This window comes from Ranitomeya imitator, chromosome 3 (genome assembly GCF_032444005.1).
Source record: "Ranitomeya imitator isolate aRanImi1 chromosome 3, aRanImi1.pri, whole genome shotgun sequence".
NCBI lineage: Eukaryota > Metazoa > Chordata > Amphibia > Anura > Dendrobatidae > Ranitomeya > Ranitomeya imitator.
The window spans coordinates 84978994-84998160 of NC_091284.1; the positions used below are offsets into that span (position 1 = coordinate 84978994).

General features: G+C 44.3%; 1 protein-coding gene across 2 annotated transcripts in view; it reads right to left on the minus strand.

The window, feature by feature from the left end:
- Positions 1-1967: 1967 nt before the first annotated feature.
- Positions 1968-19167, minus strand: part of FANCB (FA complementation group B) — a 66064-nt gene continuing 48864 nt past the window's right edge. For both annotated transcript variants that reach the window (XM_069761039.1, XM_069761040.1), the window contains one exon: positions 1968-2465. In XM_069761039.1, coding sequence (XP_069617140.1) covers positions 2048-2465 — 418 coding nt within the window. In that variant the 3' untranslated portion in view covers positions 1968-2047. The remainder of the gene's footprint in view (positions 2466-19167) is intronic.

A 19167-nucleotide genomic window follows, 5' to 3' on the forward strand; every position in this document is an offset into this window, starting at 1 on the left:
AATGAGCAATCAATCGGAGGTTCAAGTCCCCTAAGGGGACTAAAAAATAATGTACGAAATGAAAAAACAAAAAAAAACACACATTTGACATCGACGTGTTTGTAAAAGCCCAATCTATTAAAATATGGAACTAACCTGATCAGTAAATGCCATAAACTGGAGGTGGGAAACCTTTAAAATGTAAATGGAAAAATATGATTTTTAAATAAATATTAGTAGCTTATTGGGTCCGGGTACTGCTCTGGTACCCGAACTTTTTGTAACTGTTCGGCCGAACCTGCTGACCCGAACATCCAGGTGTCCACCCATGTCTCCTCCTTGGTCTTCATGGGGTTTGGTTTGTGGTGCTTACAATGCATAATAAATTTTGATACACTATGTTAAGCCCACCTAGCTTGTTGTTACTATTAATGAAGCAATCTGAGGGTCTGTTCTCTGACACTTTGTGGCACTGACATCTTGAGCGCATGAGCTAGTCCAGCTTCCCCGTCTCTATGTGGCACATGTTCAGTAGCAGAAGCAGCATGGAGGAAATTATACAGCAATACTGAGCAATGTAACTGTGAATCCAGTTCTGGGGGTGAGAGTAACTAGAAAGTAGCAGTACTGATCTGTGCATGAATGTGGCTCTCTCACTCTGCACATCTCTCCTCCTCCTCTTCTTACACTTTTATAGGAACTGTAATCTGATACTTCAGTGATATGTCACTCCGTTTTGAAGTCAGATTTTAACTTTTTTTTCAACGTGAACATTTCAGGAAGCAGGAGGAGGAGAAGTGGCTCATTAGTGGAGGAAGAAGCAGATTTCTCTGATTTATGAAGTTTGTTGAAATGACAGGGAAAATGTAATACCCGTGTCCTTCCTTATCTTTGCTCAGCATATTCTGAAATGTGCGGGAAATTATAAGCATAAAAAATAACTTTGTGATACTCATGAGATATACAGTTTACACTATATGAATCTATGCCTGATCTCACCCCAGGAGTTCAGTAGTTGTGATGTGAATTGCAGCATGTGAAGCATTTTGTGATAATGTGTTGAATTTATCCAGTGAGATTTCGGGGTACTTAACAAAAGTCATGAAAAGGTAATGGTGAACTCATCTGTATGTAGTTGAGAACATAACCTTAAAGTGATTTTCTGGGACTATAATGTAGATAATTAAGAAAGGCCATGAATATCAGATTGGCGGAGTCCAAGTCATGGAATTTATAACATTTAAAGAAACACTGAGTACTCTTCATTGTTTACAAGGCACAGTTACATACATTTTGTAGTACTTGTGCCTGAAACGCCAGCAATTTGCAACTGCATTTAGGTGATTAGTAGTGATGAGCAAACGTGTGCATACTCTTGCGCTAACCGAGCAACTTTGGCGTGCTTGCTAAATATGTTCGAGTCCCCGCAGCTGCATGTCTCTCGGCTATTCGACAGTGACAATACATGCAGGGATTGCCTAACAAACCGGGACTGCAAGTGTAGCAGCTGTCAAACAGCCGTGAGATATGCAGCCGCCGGGACTCGAACATATTTAGCAAACACGCCGAAGTCACTCAGTTAGTACAAGAGCATGCTCGGATAGCATAACACTTTATCAGTGCACGTTCGCTCATCACTAGTGATTTAGTACTGAGTAGCATGTATAACCTCTACACAAAGTACCCTGCTCGATAGGAGTGTCATGTGTCAATCACTGATCGCCTGCAGCCTTTACCAGATGTCTACTCTAGACAGAATGAATATTGATGAGCTGCAACCGCTCAGAAACCGCTGATCGTCTACAGCGGTCACGTGACACAAAACGTCACCTCATCCACCAGGAACAACAGTGCCGACATCATTCGAACTGTGCTGCTGCAGAAGGTGAGTAACCATTATTTTTATTTTCTCAGGAGCATTGACTTCTTTAAGAAGGTGTTCTCCAGTAGTGGAGAAATCCTTTAAATCACTACAAAAACACTTTGGTTAACTATTAAATTTAATAAGCACAGCGAAGTAAAAGTACAAAGTGCCATATCTTTGTGCCACCAGAATAAAATAACCCAGTTATCTATCAGCCAGTTCCCACGCCAGTGCATCAGAGTTCATCTGTATCTGCATTATACTGAGCATATTGTGTCTATACAGCTGGCTGCTGGCAGAGAGCTGTGCACCCAGCCTGCTGCGCGTCTGCTCCGCTCTCAGATCCTCCCGGTACCTCTCCACCTGTTCTTTAAGATCAGTAACGCAGTCGCTTGTGCTTGTGACTTTTCTCTCCGCTTTACAGTTCAGGGTCAAATCTTTTTCAACTTCACTTGCCGCAGCAGACACGAAGTTTCTTAAGGCGGACAGTTCTTCTTCCACAGACTGCGCTAAGTTCATGGTCATAGCGTTCCTGTCACCCTGTCTCATCACATTTACCGCACAGGTTGGCGGGAGAACACATTTCAGGCTACGGAGACACCGGAGGAGAACTGCATCATTTCTGCAAGACAAGAAAGCAAGTAAATAGAACACTGCGTCTGCCGTGAATAACAATAAATGGCCAATGTGCGCGCACAAAACAATTCAGAAACACGGAAATGAAAAGTAATAAACGCTTGATGAACCTGAAATGTGTAATAAAGCTCTATAAAATGCTATCACAGTGTGGAATGACTTCTCAGGCAGCAGCCAGGTCAACCAGAAAAGTCAGTCTCCATTTACTCCACAAAAGTTTAATGTAATTTTCCACGAATCCCCGATGTGTATTCCGCACAAAAATCTGAGGGTATTCCAGGTTCCACGGACTCTGCTGAGATTCTTGCACCATGGATGGCCATGAATTAGATGGACACTGGATGCGCTCAATCTGTGCGAGGGTCTGCGCCCCGTCACACTGCAAATGCTCATCACAAATCTGAGCGTCAGCCTGGGATTTATGTCTCGAACATCAGATCTGCCTCATTATGGTGATGTCAAGGAGCTGAATCACAGACATTCGTTACCATTCAGGAGTAGTGATGAGCAGACCCGTGAATGTTCAGGTTCGCCAAGTTCGACTGAACTTTAGTCCAAAGTTCGGTTCGGGTACCGGAACTCTACCCAAACATGAACCAGAACATGAACCCTATAAAAGTCAATGGGGACTCAAACTTTGGTGCTGTAAAAAGGTCTTTCTTTGAAAAGTCTGTGTTCGGAGTTTAGCACTGGACATTGAGTGTCGGGTATGAACCCAAAACCTTACAGTTCGGGTTCACTCATCTCTATTTAGGAGCTTAGGAAAACTTGGTAATAGCAGTGGTCATATCGGTTGTCACCCAGCTATCCGAGAAGCAGATTTGTTTAATTACTATATACTGATGGCATTTTTTTACGAGGGGGGAATGCAGATTACACAATTCCCTTGGCTTGACATGAAACGAGAAGTTGTCTCTGCCACAAGGGAAATGAATCAGTGATCTCAGTTGACATCTCTGGATCTCCAATGGTGGGAATCATGTGTGATTTGGGTCTAGACCTTCCTTTATCAGTTCAGGCTGACATTTTTAGTCTACGTTCACACTCTGCAGCCATTTCTGTCCAATTTGATGGGATAAACAGCAATACTTGCAGGACTAATTTTGATGACAAGACCTAACTAATGAAAATCATGGGTCTCTCCGGTACCATTGGCATCCACAACACATCCAGCACTGAACCATGGTGTGTTATGAATGAAAGCCATGCCATGCATGAGATTGCAGCCTGGGAAAATTTACATTTCACTTTTACATTCTAAATACTAAGACTAATACATCTTAAATAGAGAAATAAGAAAACAAAACTAACACTTTCAATTTCCAGCCAACTTTAGTTTGGCAGATGGTGCTCGGTGAGGGGGTCTTTCCCCGCTGATTACTAGCACCGGCCTCACTTGACAGGTGGCTCCGATAAGTTTTCATACAAACTATAAAGACCCTTTTACTTGTCACTAAACTCATCTGAAGTTTTTTCTCTTTCTTCTGTGGATCTCAGAAATTAAACAAGCTGTCCATACTAATGAAGACACGGCGCCGCAGGTACCTCCAGAGTGAGCCGCTATCCACAAGCCACAAGCTAACACCTCCAGCTGCTTCACGGGTTTATTTTCTTGGTTGTACCAGAACCTGAGATAATTTACCAAAATGAGTTTTTTTGGACAAGTCTCTTCCTCAGCCTATAAAAATACATCCCAGTGACACAATTGTTGAGCAGAATACTATAGAGCACATTTATAATACCTCACAATCAACCCTAAACCAAACCTCCAAAATCCAGACAATCTCCTCCCAGGACATTTAAAGTCTATCAGTCAGCAGGTCAGCGTATGATATATTTCTTTGAGGCATCAATATCGGAAAATGAATACTTTTCTAAAGTCTATTTGTAGAGGTTTTAATTAAAGGGATGTCCGGTCCAAATCGATAATTCTGCAGTTACTCTGTGTGACTGCAGACTTATGAATCCCCTTAATGTACGCACTGTGCGCAGGGGGGATTCACCAGTCTCTGAGTCAGGCCCGGAGGGCATGTATGTTTCATACATACTCCTGGCCAGAACTCGTCTAGTGAGCATGTCCCCGCTCCATACACTTGTACTGAGCAGAGGACGCGCCCTGACTAGTGACACAACCATGCAATGGGCATGGCCAACTAGAGGGGGCGGCCTCGCTCCATGCAAGTCTATGGAGGAGGCCACGTCCACTGACCGGTAGTATGTGAAACTCATACATAGCCTCCGGTCCCGATGTAGAAGCCAACAAAGTCTGCAATCACTTGCTGCAGACTTATAGATTTGGACTGGACAACCTCTTTAACCCCTTCATGACGCAGCCCTTTTTCGTTTATGCGTTTCTGTTTTTCGCTCCCCTCCTTCCCAGAGCCATAACGTTTTTATTTTTCCCTCAATATGGCCACGTGAGGGCTTATTTTTTGAGGGACAAGTTGTGATTTTGAACGACGCCATTGGTGTTACCATATTGTGCACTCAAAAACAGGAAAAAAATTCTAAGTGCGGTGAAATTTCAAAAAAAGTGAAATTCTACAACTGTTTTTTGGATTTTTTTTTTACACCATGTCCACCAAATGCTAAAACTGACCTGATATTATGATTCTCCAGATCATTATGGGTTCATAGAAACCAAATATGTCTAGGTTCTTTTTTTATTTAAGGGGTGAAAAACAAATTCCAAAGTTTGTTAAAAAAATAATAAAAAATTTGCGTCATTTTCTGATACCCGTAGAGTCTCCATTTTTTGTGATCTGGGGTTGGGTGAGGGCTTTTTTTTGTGTGCGGAGCTGACATTTTTAATGATACCATTTTGATGCAGATACGATCTTTTGTTCTCCCGTTATTGCATTTTAATGCAATGTTGTGGTGGCCTAAAAAACATAATTCTGGCGTTTTAACTTTTTTTCTCGTGATGCCGTTTAGCGATCGGGTTAATTAATTTCTTATATTGATAGATCGGGTGATTCTGAATGCAGTGATACCAAATATGTGAAGGTTCAATTTTTTTCTTTATAGTTTTATTTTCAATGGGGTGAAAGGGGGTGATTTGAACTTGTATTTATTTATTTTTGTAATATTTTTTAAAAACTTAAAAAAAAAAAAAAACTTTTGGCATTCTTCAATAGCCTCCATGGGAGACTAGAAGCTGTAATAACCCGATCGCCTCTGCTACATACAGGCGATGATCAGGTCACCTGTATGTAGCAGAATTGTTCACTTCCTATGAGCACCGACCACCAGGTGGCGCTCATAGCAATCTGGTAGTGACAACCATAGAGGTGTGCTGGAGACCTCTGGTTGTCCTGCCGACCCATCAGTGACCCGCGATCACGTGATGGGGTCACTGATGGGCGGGATTCCCGGCGCGCTTGTCGGAAGCGCGCGTTAAATGCAGCTGTCAATGCAAATGCAGCAGCTGGTATCTCTAGTCTATTCAGGTGATGTAATTTTTCTCAGCTAATCCATTTATTTTTTTCATGACATTTAATGACTTAATATATGCATTGAACATTGCTGAATTATATTTGTGAAAATACATCCTCATATATGCCGGTGCTACAGCCTGTCCATGAGTAATTATTAATTAGGCTCTGTTTCTGCACTATGAACTTTTTTGGAACCTTCAATATATTTTTATATACCGTCATTTTTCTAATGAGACAGAACTGAATACATTGACATACACGATAATGAATTGTGCATTAGACTACATCCTTATGTCATGAGATTTCGAATTGCATGGTTGGCCCAGCCTTTGTTTATACACAACCCCCCCCCCCCCCGCTTTGGAGCTTTATTCCCACCTTGTTGTTTTACTTGGAATCTTTTCTCTCTTTTGTGTATTTTTAATTATATATTAATAAATCATTAATTTGAAATTGCTGGAATCCTTAGGCAGTAAAACACCGTTATTCTGGAATAGTGTGGGTACTGACATTTATGTGTCTGTTGAATGAACTGTTAATTTGCGGTTACACCTTTGCGTCCAGAAGAGGCCATTTTGGTTTTAAAGCCCTTGAAGTTTTATGAAAGCAATAAAACTGCACGTTTGGATCAAACCGCGTTGCCCGTGTGAATAGTATCTAATGCCTACCTGAGGGCGTGAATCTCTAATATACAGTACAGGCCAAAAGTTTGGACACACCTTCTCATTTAAAGAGTTTTCTGTATTTTCATGACTATGAAAATTGTAAATTCACACTGAAGGAATCAAAACTATGAATTAACACATGTGGAATTACATACTTAACAAAAAAGTGTGAAACAAATATGTCTTATATTCTAGGTTCTTCAAAGTAGCCACCTTTTGCTTTGATGACTGCTTTGCACACTCTTGGCATTCTCTTGATGAGCTTCAAGAGGTAGTCACCGGGAATGGTTTTCACTTCACAGGTGTGCCCTGTCAGGTTTAATAAGTGGGATTTCTTGCCTTATAAATGGGGTTGGGACCATCAGTTGTGTTGAGCAGAAGTCTGGTGGATGCACAGCTGATAGTCCTACTGAACAGACTGTTAGAATTTGTATTATGGCAAGAAAAAAGCAGCTAAGTAAAGAAAAACAAGTGGCCATCATTACTTTAAGAAATTAAGGTCAGTCAGTCCGAAAAATTGGGAAAACTTTAAAAGTGTCCTTAAGTGCAGTGGCAAAAACCATCAAGCGCTACAAAGAAACTGGCTCGCATGAGGACCGCCCCAGGAAAGGAAGACCAAGAGTCACCTCTGCTTCTGAGGATAAGTTTATCCGAGTCACCAGCCTCAGAAATCGCAGGTTAACAGCAGCTCAGATTAGAGACCAGGTCAATGCCACACAGAGTTCTAGCAGCAGTCAATCCAATATTGCAGCCAGCATGCAGCCAGCGGGTAAGGAAAGGGTGAATCAAAAACCCCGCCTCCATGGCTGAAGATTGTTCCCTCCAAATTCAGGTGACAGTGTCCCTTTAAGAGGAGACTTTGTGCAGCATGCCTTCATGGTAAAATAGCTGCTAGGAAACCACTGCTAAGGACAGGCAACAAGCAGAAGAGACTTGTTTGGGCTAAAGAACACAAGGAATGGACATTAGACCAGTGGAAATCTGTGCTTTGGTCTGATGAGTCCAAATTTGAGATCTTTGGTTCCAACCACCGTGTCTTTGTGCGACTCAGAAAAGGTGAACGGATGGACTCTACATGCCTGGTTCCCACCGTGAAGCATGGAGGAGGAGCTTCTTCCTGTACTGAGCGGTCACCGTTACCGCTCATTACAGTAATGGCTCCACCCCTATGGGAGGTGAAGCCGCATATTCATTACTGTAATGAGCGGTACCATGTGACCTGCAGGGACTGCGCCAGGAGTAGGTGAGTATAATTAGACAGCCCCCGCTCCCCTGGATATGACTCGAGTATAAGCCGAGAGGGGGACTTTCAGCCCAAAAAAATGGGCTGAAAACCTCAGCTTATACTCAAGTATATACGGTAATTCCACATGTGGTAATTCATAGTTTTGATGCCTTCAGTGTGAATGTACAATTTTCATAGTCATGAAAATACAGAAAAATCTTTAACCCCTTCGCGCCATGCGCCGTACTAGTACTGCGCTGCCGGCACTGCATAAGTGCCAGCCGCAGTACTAGTACGGCGCCGCCATTTTCTGGTCACCGCGCGGCATCGCGCGGTGATCGGGTTCCGGTGTCTGCTGTTCCTGACAGCAGACAATCCCTGCACGCAGCCCCGGGTGCCTGCACCGCCCCCCCGCATCAGCGATCGCTGTGATTGGCTGGTCAATTCTGACCAGCCAATCACAGCGATGTGACAATAAAGTTTCAAAAAAAAAAAAAAAAAAAGCATGTGACAGGCTGTGATTGATGCTGTGTGACGTTGCACCAATCACAGCCGTCACTGTAGGTGGGGTGATCGCCACGTCACCTCACCTGATTAACCCCTATGGCGCTGATTGGCTGAACAATAGCTTCTAGCCAATCAGCGCCAAAGGGGTTAATTTAAAATACCGATCACCGCCCTGCACGCCATCTTTCTCTCAGATTTGGCGTGCAGAGCGGTGGTCTAAGCCCCTCTGTGTCACCTTAGTGAAGGAATCCATTGGTGGCCAGTGCGATCCTCCCTGGGATCTCCTGCCTCCAGCTTGTGCTCCTGCTTCAGCTTGTGCTCCGTGCTGTGTGCTCTCTGCTGCCATCTGCCTGCTGTGTGACTCCTGTGATCACAGCAGCAGCAGCACCTCCCCCACCCCTTTCCCATCCCCCCATCCCTGTTCCAGTACCCCCTCCCTCCCCCACCCTCCAATTGAAATTTTTTGCGCACTTTTTTTGCGCTTTTTTTCCTGTGCGCGGCGTCCCGCGCAGAGCATTCGTGCTCTTCCTGTGTCCGCAGCGCTCTGATCAGTATCGCTGCTGATCAGAGACTGCGCCACAGGACTTTTTTTTTTTAGTTAGTGTAGCGGACATTGCAGTCTAAGCAACGTCCGATTTTTTTTTTTCTTTTACAAAAATATAATAGTAGTTAGTACAGTGTAGTCTTAGACGTAGATTAGCTGGTGTCACAGCGTTCGTGACGACCGGTCTTTTTTTTTTTTTTTTGGAGAAAAAAAAAAATGTACAGAGTAGTTTAGTGGTAGCGTGTTAGTGTAGCCAGCGTCACAGCGTTAGTGACGACCGATCATCTTTTAGAAGAAAAAAAAATCGTACTGAGTTTTATAGGTAGGGAGGTAGCGTCTTGTGCATAAAAAAAATCTGCTATCGCGGGATTATCTCTAGTGCATTAGGGGAGCGTACGTCACAGTGTTAGTGGCGTTCGCTTTTCTTTTGTAAAAAAAATATTTAGTTGCGTAGGGTAAATTTATACTTTTTTTTTTATACAAACTTATTTTTTTACATTGATTTTTCTTTTCATCTTTTTTTCTTGTTTCTTCTACATTTTTTCTCACTACTTGTTTTTTCTCTCTGATTGGTTTTAATAAAGAGTACCCTATACACAAGCCCCACACATTACACGTGTAAAAGCACCACTTACACACACACCCAGGGTTTGGGAAAAAAAAAATGGCCCATTCGTCAACAAGGCGCTATTCACCAGAGGAGGCTTACGCCATCCTTGCGTCCGACACGGATTCAGCCAGTGAGGAAGATCCCACATTCCTCTATTCCTCCTCCTCCTCCTCATCTGGTGAGGAAAGACCCCTAACACGGCGCCGTAGGACCCAGGCAACTCCTGCAGCAATCGATCCCGTATGGATTGCACCCCCGGAAAATTTTCAGCCCGTCATTCCGGATTTCAGCAGCAGCTCAGGAATCCAGTTTGACACGACTGGCCTCACTGAAATTGACTTCTTCAAATTCTTTTTCAGTGATGAAATAATAAATATTATGGTGGCCCAGACGAACCTGTATGCCCAACAATTTTTTACCCAAAATCCCACGTCATCTTATGCCAGATGGACCCCCGTAAATGCAGCAGAGATGATGACATTTTGGGGAATTGTGCTGCATATGGGCCTAATCAAAAAGCCAAAGCTTCGGCAATACTGGAGTACTGACATTCTCTACAGTACACCGGTATTCCGCATGGCCATGAAAAGGACACGATTTGAAGCGATCCAAAAATTTTTGCATTTCAGTGATAATGCGCAGTGTCCTCCCCGAGACGATCCAAACTTTGATCGTCTATATAAAATTCGTCCAGTGGTTGAACTCTTCAGCAGAAAATTTGCTGAGGCGTACACACCCCAGAGGGACATCGCTATTGATGAATCTCTCGTTCATTTCAAAGGGAGGCTAAAATTCCGACAGTACCTGCCCAGTAAGAGGTCCAGGTACGGAATAAAGCTGTACAAACTGTGCGAGAGTACCTCAGGGTACACCCACAGATTTAGGGTCTACGAGGGTAAGGACACCCAGATTAACCCCCCTGAATGCCCCCCCATCCTGGGGGTGAGTGGGAAAATTGTGTGGGAATTGCTGCACCCACTGCTGGATAAAGGTTATCACCTTTATATTGACAACTTTTACACCAGCATCCCACTCTTCAAGGCCCTCTCTGCCAGAGGTACAGCTGCATGTGGCACCGTGCGAAAAAATCAGCGAGGCCTCCCTAAGCCGCTAATTGGGCAAACGCTGAGAAAAGGGGAAAGCAGAGCCAAATGCAGCGACAACATGCTGGTGGTCAAGTATAAGGACAAAAGGGATGTCCTTATCCTGACCACCATACACCGTGACAACAGCACCCTTGTCACTGTTCGTGGGACCACAACACAAGTCCCAAAGCCAGATTGTATCCTGGATTACAATCGGTACATGGGGGGTGTGGATCTCTCAGATCAGTTCCTCCAACCATACAGTGCCATGCGAAAAGCTTACGTATGGTACAAAAAATTGGCCGTGCACATTGTACAGATGGCACTGTACAATGCTTTTGTGCTGTCCCGATCTGCAGGCAATACGGGGACCTTCCTTCAGTTTCAGGAGGTAGTCATCAAGGCCCTAATGTTTGGCACTCAGGGAGGTGAGGGTCCCAGTACTTCTGAATCTGATAGTGCCCGTATTGTCCAAGGTCAACATTTCCCAGGACAGGTTCCCCAAACAGCGAGGACAGGACGATCACAAAAACGGTGTAGAGTATGTTCCAAGAGGGGAATCCGAAAGGACACAATTTACCATTGTGAAACCTGCCCTGAGAAACCTGGCCTTTGCATTAAGGATTGCTTCAAAGCATACCACACGTCCACAAATTAATAAAAATTAGTTTATACCCTGTTGACACAACACACTGTGTAGATTCCAACATGGGGTCACTTGTGGAGTGAGGCACTTGGAGGTTTACGGTGCTCACCACATATCTAAATAAATTCCTTGGTAGGTCCAGTTTTCAAAATGGGGTCACTTGTGGAGTGAGGCACTTGGAGGTTTACGGTGCTCACCACATATCTAAATAAATTCCTTGGTAGGTCCAGTTTTCAAAATGGTGTCACTTGTGGAGTGAGGCACTTGGAGGTTTACGGTGCTCACCACATATCTAAATAAATTCCTTGGTAGGTCCAGTTTTCAAAATGGGGTCACTTGTGGAGTGAGGCACTTGGAGGTTTACGGTGCTCACCACATATCTAAATAAATTCCTTGGGAGGTCCAGTTTTCAAAATGGGGTCACTTGTGGAGTGAGGCACTTGGAGGTTTACGGTGCTCACCACATATCTAAATAAATTCCTTGGTAGGTCCAGTTTTCAAAATGGGGTCACTTGTGGAGTGAGGCACTTGGAGGTTTACGGTGCTCACCACATATCTAAATAAATTCCTTGGGAGGTCCAGTTTTCAAAATGGGGTCACTTGTGGAGGATTTCCACTGTCTAGGTACATCAGGGGCTCTGCAAATGCAACGTGACGCCTGCAGACCAATCCATCTAAGTCTGCATTCCAAAAGGTGCTCCTTCCCTTCCGAGCTCTGCCATGCGCACAAACAGTGGTTTACCCCCACATATGGGGTACCAGCATACTCAGGACAAATTGGACAACAACTTTTGGGGTCCAGTTTCTCTTGTTACCCTTGTGAAAATAAAAATTTGGTGGCTAAAAAATCTTTTTTGTGGAAAAAAAAATATTTTTTATTTTCACGGCTCTGCAGGGCACTGCTATGGGGGCGGCTTTTGCCCCCTCCTATGCAAATTTGTTCCTGGGGCTGTGGGAGAGGGACCTCTTCCTGTCAGATGGTTGCTCGTCGTCGGTGTGCTGCGTCCTATCCTGGGCGCGGTACATCGACGACGTCTTCCTTATCTGGCAGGGTTCTTCTTCAGCTCTTGACCTTTTCTTTAAGGCAGTTAATAATAATGATCTGAACATACGCCTTACGGTCAACTATCATCCTGACAAAGTTGAGTTTCTGGATGTTGTTCTCCAGAAGGATGTTGGCGGGTACGTCAGTACTAATATATATCGAAAACCCACATCTACAAATATGCTGCTCCACGCCTCCTCCTCACATCCTGCTCACATGATTCGCGCCGTACCTGTGGGACAATTTTTACGTCTCCGGCGTATATGTTCGACGCAGCAACTTTTTGAGGCCGAGGCAGATAAATTAAAGCAACGATTTATTGAGAGAGGGTATAGTCGTAGGGCTGTTAAAAGGGCTTATCATAAAGCTAAGTGGTCAGAGAGGAATTTACTATTATACCAAACGAAAAAGGGCACAAATGACTCTGGTGTGGTAAGGTTTATTACCAATTTTAATACCCAATCAGAGTCAGTACGTGCAGCTCTTAAAAGAGCGTGGCCTATACTGATGACTGATAATACCATCGCTAAGATTCTTCCTAATAAGCCCGCCATCACCTTTCGACGTGCTAGAAACCTGCGAGATCGTCTTACTCGTAGCCATTATAATGGCGGTCCTCCCCGAACGTTTTTGGATGACTTTCCGGCTAGGAGGGGCTGTAGGCCCTGTGGTCGCTGTGTTGCCTGTATAAATGTGGATCGTAGTGACTCATTTGTTGACTCATCGGGGTGTAAGACCTATAAAATCGAGAAGTCCATCACCTGTGAGTCTAGGAATGTTATCTATTATGCCACGTGTCCGTGCTCCCTGATTTACGTAGGTCTTACCACACGCCAACTTAAGGTAAGGGTCAGGGAGCACGTGCGTGGTATTCAGGCGGCCAGCGACCAGGTGGATATAGCCCTTCTCAAAACTATACCAAGGCATTTTAAAACACACCATAGCTGTAATAGTAGGGAGTTGCGTGTAAAGGGCATTGATATTATTGACCTGGGTATTCGGGGTGGCAATATCTCTCAACGTCTGGCCCAGCTTGAGTCTCGCTGGATATGGACTTTGGGCACGGTTTATCCACGGGGGCTCAATGAGGCGCTTAATTTCTCATCCTTTTTGTGATCACCGTCCATTTTTTACATCTTTGCGGGATACTGCTGCGGCTTTTATGTATTTTTTGTTTTTATATGTTATTAATTTTTACATTTTGTTTTTGACTAGGTGTTGTTGGTTAAGTTTACATCGTTTTTTCTGCACTTTGAGGAGGAGTGGATAGATTTACCTTTCAAGACTCCATGTAATGTTTCACCGGATTGGTAGCTTCTATTATGGAGCGACATTAAGGGCTCCGGTTGATTCTCTTGAAGCTATCTCCAAGTTTAAGGACTTTTTGGACTACTCCGGTTTAATAATTTACACGTTGACTTGCGCGTTATTATTATATAACAAGATATTGCACAATTATCCATACTCCATGTGTATTTTCACTTATGTGTTTCTGTATATATGTACCATATTGCGTTTTTGTATTTGTTTATTGTTTTTATTTGGGTACCTCTTTCCCTTTTTCATCATGGTGGTATCGGTCCTCGATATCATTCTGCGCATGCGCGCGTGCGCTGCTTGTTTTATTGGCGTCTGCGCTGTACACGCTTTTTTTCATTCTGCTGCGGCGGTGTATTGCCTATTTGCGCACGCGTATCCATGTCTCTGTGCCTGGTTGGCGCCTGCGCCGTGTGTGTTGGTGGCGCGGCTGCTAGGCTTGCTATTGTCTTCCTGGCTGCGGTATCGTTATTCTGCGCATGCGCGTTTGTGTTCCCCTGCCGGGTTGGTGTCGGCGCTGTGTGTTCGTCCGTCGCCGGTCTTCACAGGGCCCTGTGATTGACTGGCGGTCGGCGATCTGCGGCGCGTGCACTGCCTGGTAGGTTCGGGCCGATTTCTCCGTCTTTTATGTATTTATCTTTTGTATTGGGGGATATATATCATGGTTACCAGGGTTACGATATGTTACTTCCGGGTCTGTCCCGGGTACTTCCGGTACCGATTGGTATTTAATCACACACCTAGTTGTCCACCTTATTCCCCCTGAGGAAGGTGTGATAGCCGAAACGTGCGTTGGGGAGGGCGCACGGTCCCTGTGCACATCCTACCCGGTGCTCTACTTAGAGGTAATGATATACATATGCATTTGATATAGATCTGACACCGTGGATCATTGGTTCTCTTTGTGATATATATTATTTGTTATTGGGTATGGTTGATCATATGGGGGTCATCCACATCTCATCACATTTGATTAAGGATGGTTTCCTATATATTGAATATATGATGTATGAGGTTATTGTACCCCTGATCCCATATACTGGTATAGGTATGGATGTGTTTGGTTCCTTGCGCCCCTAATATGTTTTTATGTCTTGGTGGTGTCCTAGTACACCTGGTGGCACTTTTCATCTACTCTGTTTTTCATATTGTATGTATTTGTACATTTGTAATTTTTTTATATGCTGTATTAATAAAGTTGTTTATTTTTATGACTTGGACTTATTGATCGTTTCTCCTGGGTCCTTGTGACCCACCTCCTTTCTGTTATATTTTTCAGCGATTGGTTCTGCATTGTAGTAATAACATAGTTGCATTTTTGCTTGGGGTGACGATAATATTTAGATCATCTCTAGCTATGTTATACTTTGTTGTGTTTTTGTTTATTCATTATATTTTTACTGTGTCCTGCACAGGTGCTTTGCACAACAATATGGACTACAGAGCCAGAGAACGTGTTTGGCTCGGACAAATGGAACAGGTGTTTGGTGATAATGCTGCTGGTGTTCAGCGGGCGGGTGACCACCTATTGGATGAGAAATGTGCCTCAGTTCAGAGTCTACTTGTTAAGCGCACTAAACTCTGGTGGAACCGGGCTTTTTTAGAAAAATATGTGTCGCGCTCTATGATCCCTAGAGGTCTTAGAGTGCGAGTCACTCCTGCCTACCCAGTCGATGATAGTACATTCATCAGTGAGTGGGAGGAGGCGTGTAGCAGCTGTTCGAATACCTTGATGCAGTTACTCATTAGGATGAATACTAAATCAATTGAGGATATTGATAAACTGATTGATGTGGCACAGGCTGACCTTCGCGCCATCTGTACGGAGGATAGGATTCAGTCTTTTGAACTCACTCTTGAGAAAAGTTTGGATCAGACGCTGAAGAAGATTCATGAAAATCAAACTAATAAATTCAACAGGGACATTAAAGACTATCAGCTTAAAACTGTCTATCGTTGGGCTAAAAAAACATCACAATTACAGATAAAGAATCGAGCTGGTTCCTTTTCATCTATTTCTTCAGCTGGCGAGACTTCTGATGCCTCTACATCCTCTATAGTTACCCGCTCTGGGATGGGATATAAAAGACCTCGCAAACATAATTATCATCCATATAAGCGTCAGGGTGGTCGGTCCCCTGATAAAGGACAGAGTGATAATAAGGTAATCAATTTGAGTGAGCATACATTAACTACATCTGATTTAGCTTTACTCAATAGAGGCCTCTCCTTTTCTCCGTCAGCAGGTTTAGATACCTTTACGATTATAAAGGACTTACATATCTTTGCTCGTTCCTTATTATTAAAAAGATACTTCTTTGACGATAATCTGTATGCCCTTTTTCCCTCAGACGAAGAGCAAGTAGCCTTGAGGATACTGGAGGAGCTGTCGGATGAACATAAATCCACGGAGGGAGGTAGGATACCCCCATCTATCAGACCTCGCTCCAGGAGCTTCCCCCCCCTGTCCAATTGCAATGCTATCGATCTGTTTGTGCAGGTAGTCACCAATGACTTTATGGAAATTCCTCAGCACATCCAGGGGGATAACCTAACTAGGGAGGAGAGGCAGCGCCTTCGCCATCTTCAGCAGCTTCCAGGTGTGGTCATCAAACCGGCGGACAAGGGGGGCAATATTGTTATTTGGCCTATTGCCATGTATGAACGCGAAGCATTCCATCAGTTGAGAAATTCGGTTTGTTACAAGAAGCTTACATTTAACCCCTTGTCCGCCTTTTGTGTCCAGTTGTCCACTATTCTGTTAGCTGCTGTCGATGGTGAAATTATTACGAAAGAGCTGGCTGCAGCATTAATTGTTAAAGAACCGACCATTCCTACATTTTATCTCCTCCCTAAGGTACATAAGAACATCAAGGTTCCCCCTGGACGTCCAATTGTGTCAGGGCGGGGGAACTTCCTGGAGAATATCAATAAATGGATAGATTCCATACTTCAGCCTTTGGTGGTGGGTCTCCCCTCCTTCCTTAAGGACACGACGCAGCTGCTTAGGATGGTGGATGGTCTTTCTCTGGACTCTGACACCCTCCTTGTCACAGCTGACGTCGAGTCCTTATATACAAGCATCCGTCATTGTGACGGTTTGCGTGCGGTTAAATTTTTTTTAGATACATCCGATCACTCCCCCGGTTTCAAAGCCCTAGTACTAGAGGTGTTAGAATTTACTCTCACCCACAATTTTTTTACTTTCAAGGGGTCCCTCTACCTGCAGCTCCAGGGCACTGCTATGGGGGCGGCTTTTGCCCCCTCCTATGCAAATTTGTTCCTGGGGCTGTGGGAGAGGGACCTCTTCCTGTCAGATGGTTGCTCGTCGTCGGTGTGCTGCGTCCTATCCTGGGCGCGGTACATCGACGACGTCTTCCTTATCTGGCAGGGTTCTTCTTCAGCTCTTGACCTTTTCTTTAAGGCAGTTAATAATAATGATCTGAACATACGCCTTACGGTCAACTATCATCCTGACAAAGTTGAGTTTCTGGATGTTGTTCTCCAGAAGGATGTTGGCGGGTACGTCAGTACTAATATATATCGAAAACCCACATCTACAAATATGCTGCTCCACGCCTCCTCCTCACATCCTGCTCACATGATTCGCGCCGTACCTGTGGGACAATTTTTACGTCTCCGGCGTATATGTTCGACGCAGCAACTTTTTGAGGCCGAGGCAGATAAATTAAAGCAACGATTTATTGAGAGAGGGTATAGTCGTAGGGCTGTTAAAAGGGCTTATCATAAAGCTAAGTGGTCAGAGAGGAATTTACTATTATACCAAACGAAAAAGGGCACAAATGACTCTGGTGTGGTAAGGTTTATTACCAATTTTAATACCCAATCAGAGTCAGTACGTGCAGCTCTTAAAAGAGCGTGGCCTATACTGATGACTGATAATACCATCGCTAAGATTCTTCCTAATAAGCCCGCCATCACCTTTCGACGTGCTAGAAACCTGCGAGATCGTCTTACTCGTAGCCATTATAATGGCGGTCCTCCCCGAACGTTTTTGGATGACTTTCCGGCTAGGAGGGGCTGTAGGCCCTGTGGTCGCTGTGTTGCCTGTATAAATGTGGATCGTAGTGACTCATTTGTTGACTCATCGGGGTGTAAGACCTATAAAATCGAGAAGTCCATCACCTGTGAGTCTAGGAATGTTATCTATTATGCCACGTGTCCGTGCTCCCTGATTTACGTAGGTCTTACCACACGCCAACTTAAGGTAAGGGTCAGGGAGCACGTGCGTGGTATTCAGGCGGCCAGCGACCAGGTGGATATAGCCCTTCTCAAAACTATACCAAGGCATTTTAAAACACACCATAGCTGTAATAGTAGGGAGTTGCGTGTAAAGGGCATTGATATTATTGACCTGGGTATTCGGGGTGGCAATATCTCTCAACGTCTGGCCCAGCTTGAGTCTCGCTGGATATGGACTTTGGGCACGGTTTATCCACGGGGGCTCAATGAGGCGCTTAATTTCTCATCCTTTTTGTGATCACCGTCCATTTTTTACATCTTTGCGGGATACTGCTGCGGCTTTTATGTATTTTTTGTTTTTATATGTTATTAATTTTTACATTTTGTTTTTGACTAGGTGTTGTTGGTTAAGTTTACATCGTTTTTTCTGCACTTTGAGGAGGAGTGGATAGATTTACCTTTCAAGACTCCATGTAATGTTTCACCGGATTGGTAGCTTCTATTATGGAGCGACATTAAGGGCTCCGGTTGATTCTCTTGAAGCTATCTCCAAGTTTAAGGACTTTTTGGACTACTCCGGTTTAATAATTTACACGTTGACTTGCGCGTTATTATTATATAACAAGATATTGCACAATTATCCATACTCCATGTGTATTTTCACTTATGTGTTTCTGTATATATGTACCATATTGCGTTTTTGTATTTGTTTATTGTTTTTATTTGGGTACCTCTTTCCCTTTTTCATCATGGTGGTATCGGTCCTCGATATCATTCTGCGCATGCGCGCGTGCGCTGCTTGTTTTATTGGCGTCTGCGCTGTACACGCTTTTTTTCATTCTGCTGCGGCGGTGTATTGCCTATTTGCGCACGCGTATCCATGTCTCTGTGCCTGGTTGGCGCCTGCGCCGTGTGTGTTGGTGGCGCGGCTGCTAGGCTTGCTATTGTCTTCCTGGCTGCGGTATCGTTATTCTGCGCATGCGCGTTTGTGTTCCCCTGCCGGGTTGGTGTCGGCGCTGTGTGTTCGTCCGTCGCCGGTCTTCACAGGGCCCTGTGATTGACTGGCGGTCGGCGATCTGCGGCGCGTGCACTGCCTGGTAGGTTCGGGCCGATTTCTCCGTCTTTTATGTATTTATCTTTTGTATTGGGGGATATATATCATGGTTACCAGGGTTACGATATGTTACTTCCGGGTCTGTCCCGGGTACTTCCGGTACCGATTGGTATTTAATCACACACCTAGTTGTCCACCTTATTCCCCCTGAGGAAGGTGTGATAGCCGAAACGTGCGTTGGGGAGGGCGCACGGTCCCTGTGCACATCCTACCCGGTGCTCTACTTAGAGGTAATGATATACATATGCATTTGATATAGATCTGACACCGTGGATCATTGGTTCTCTTTG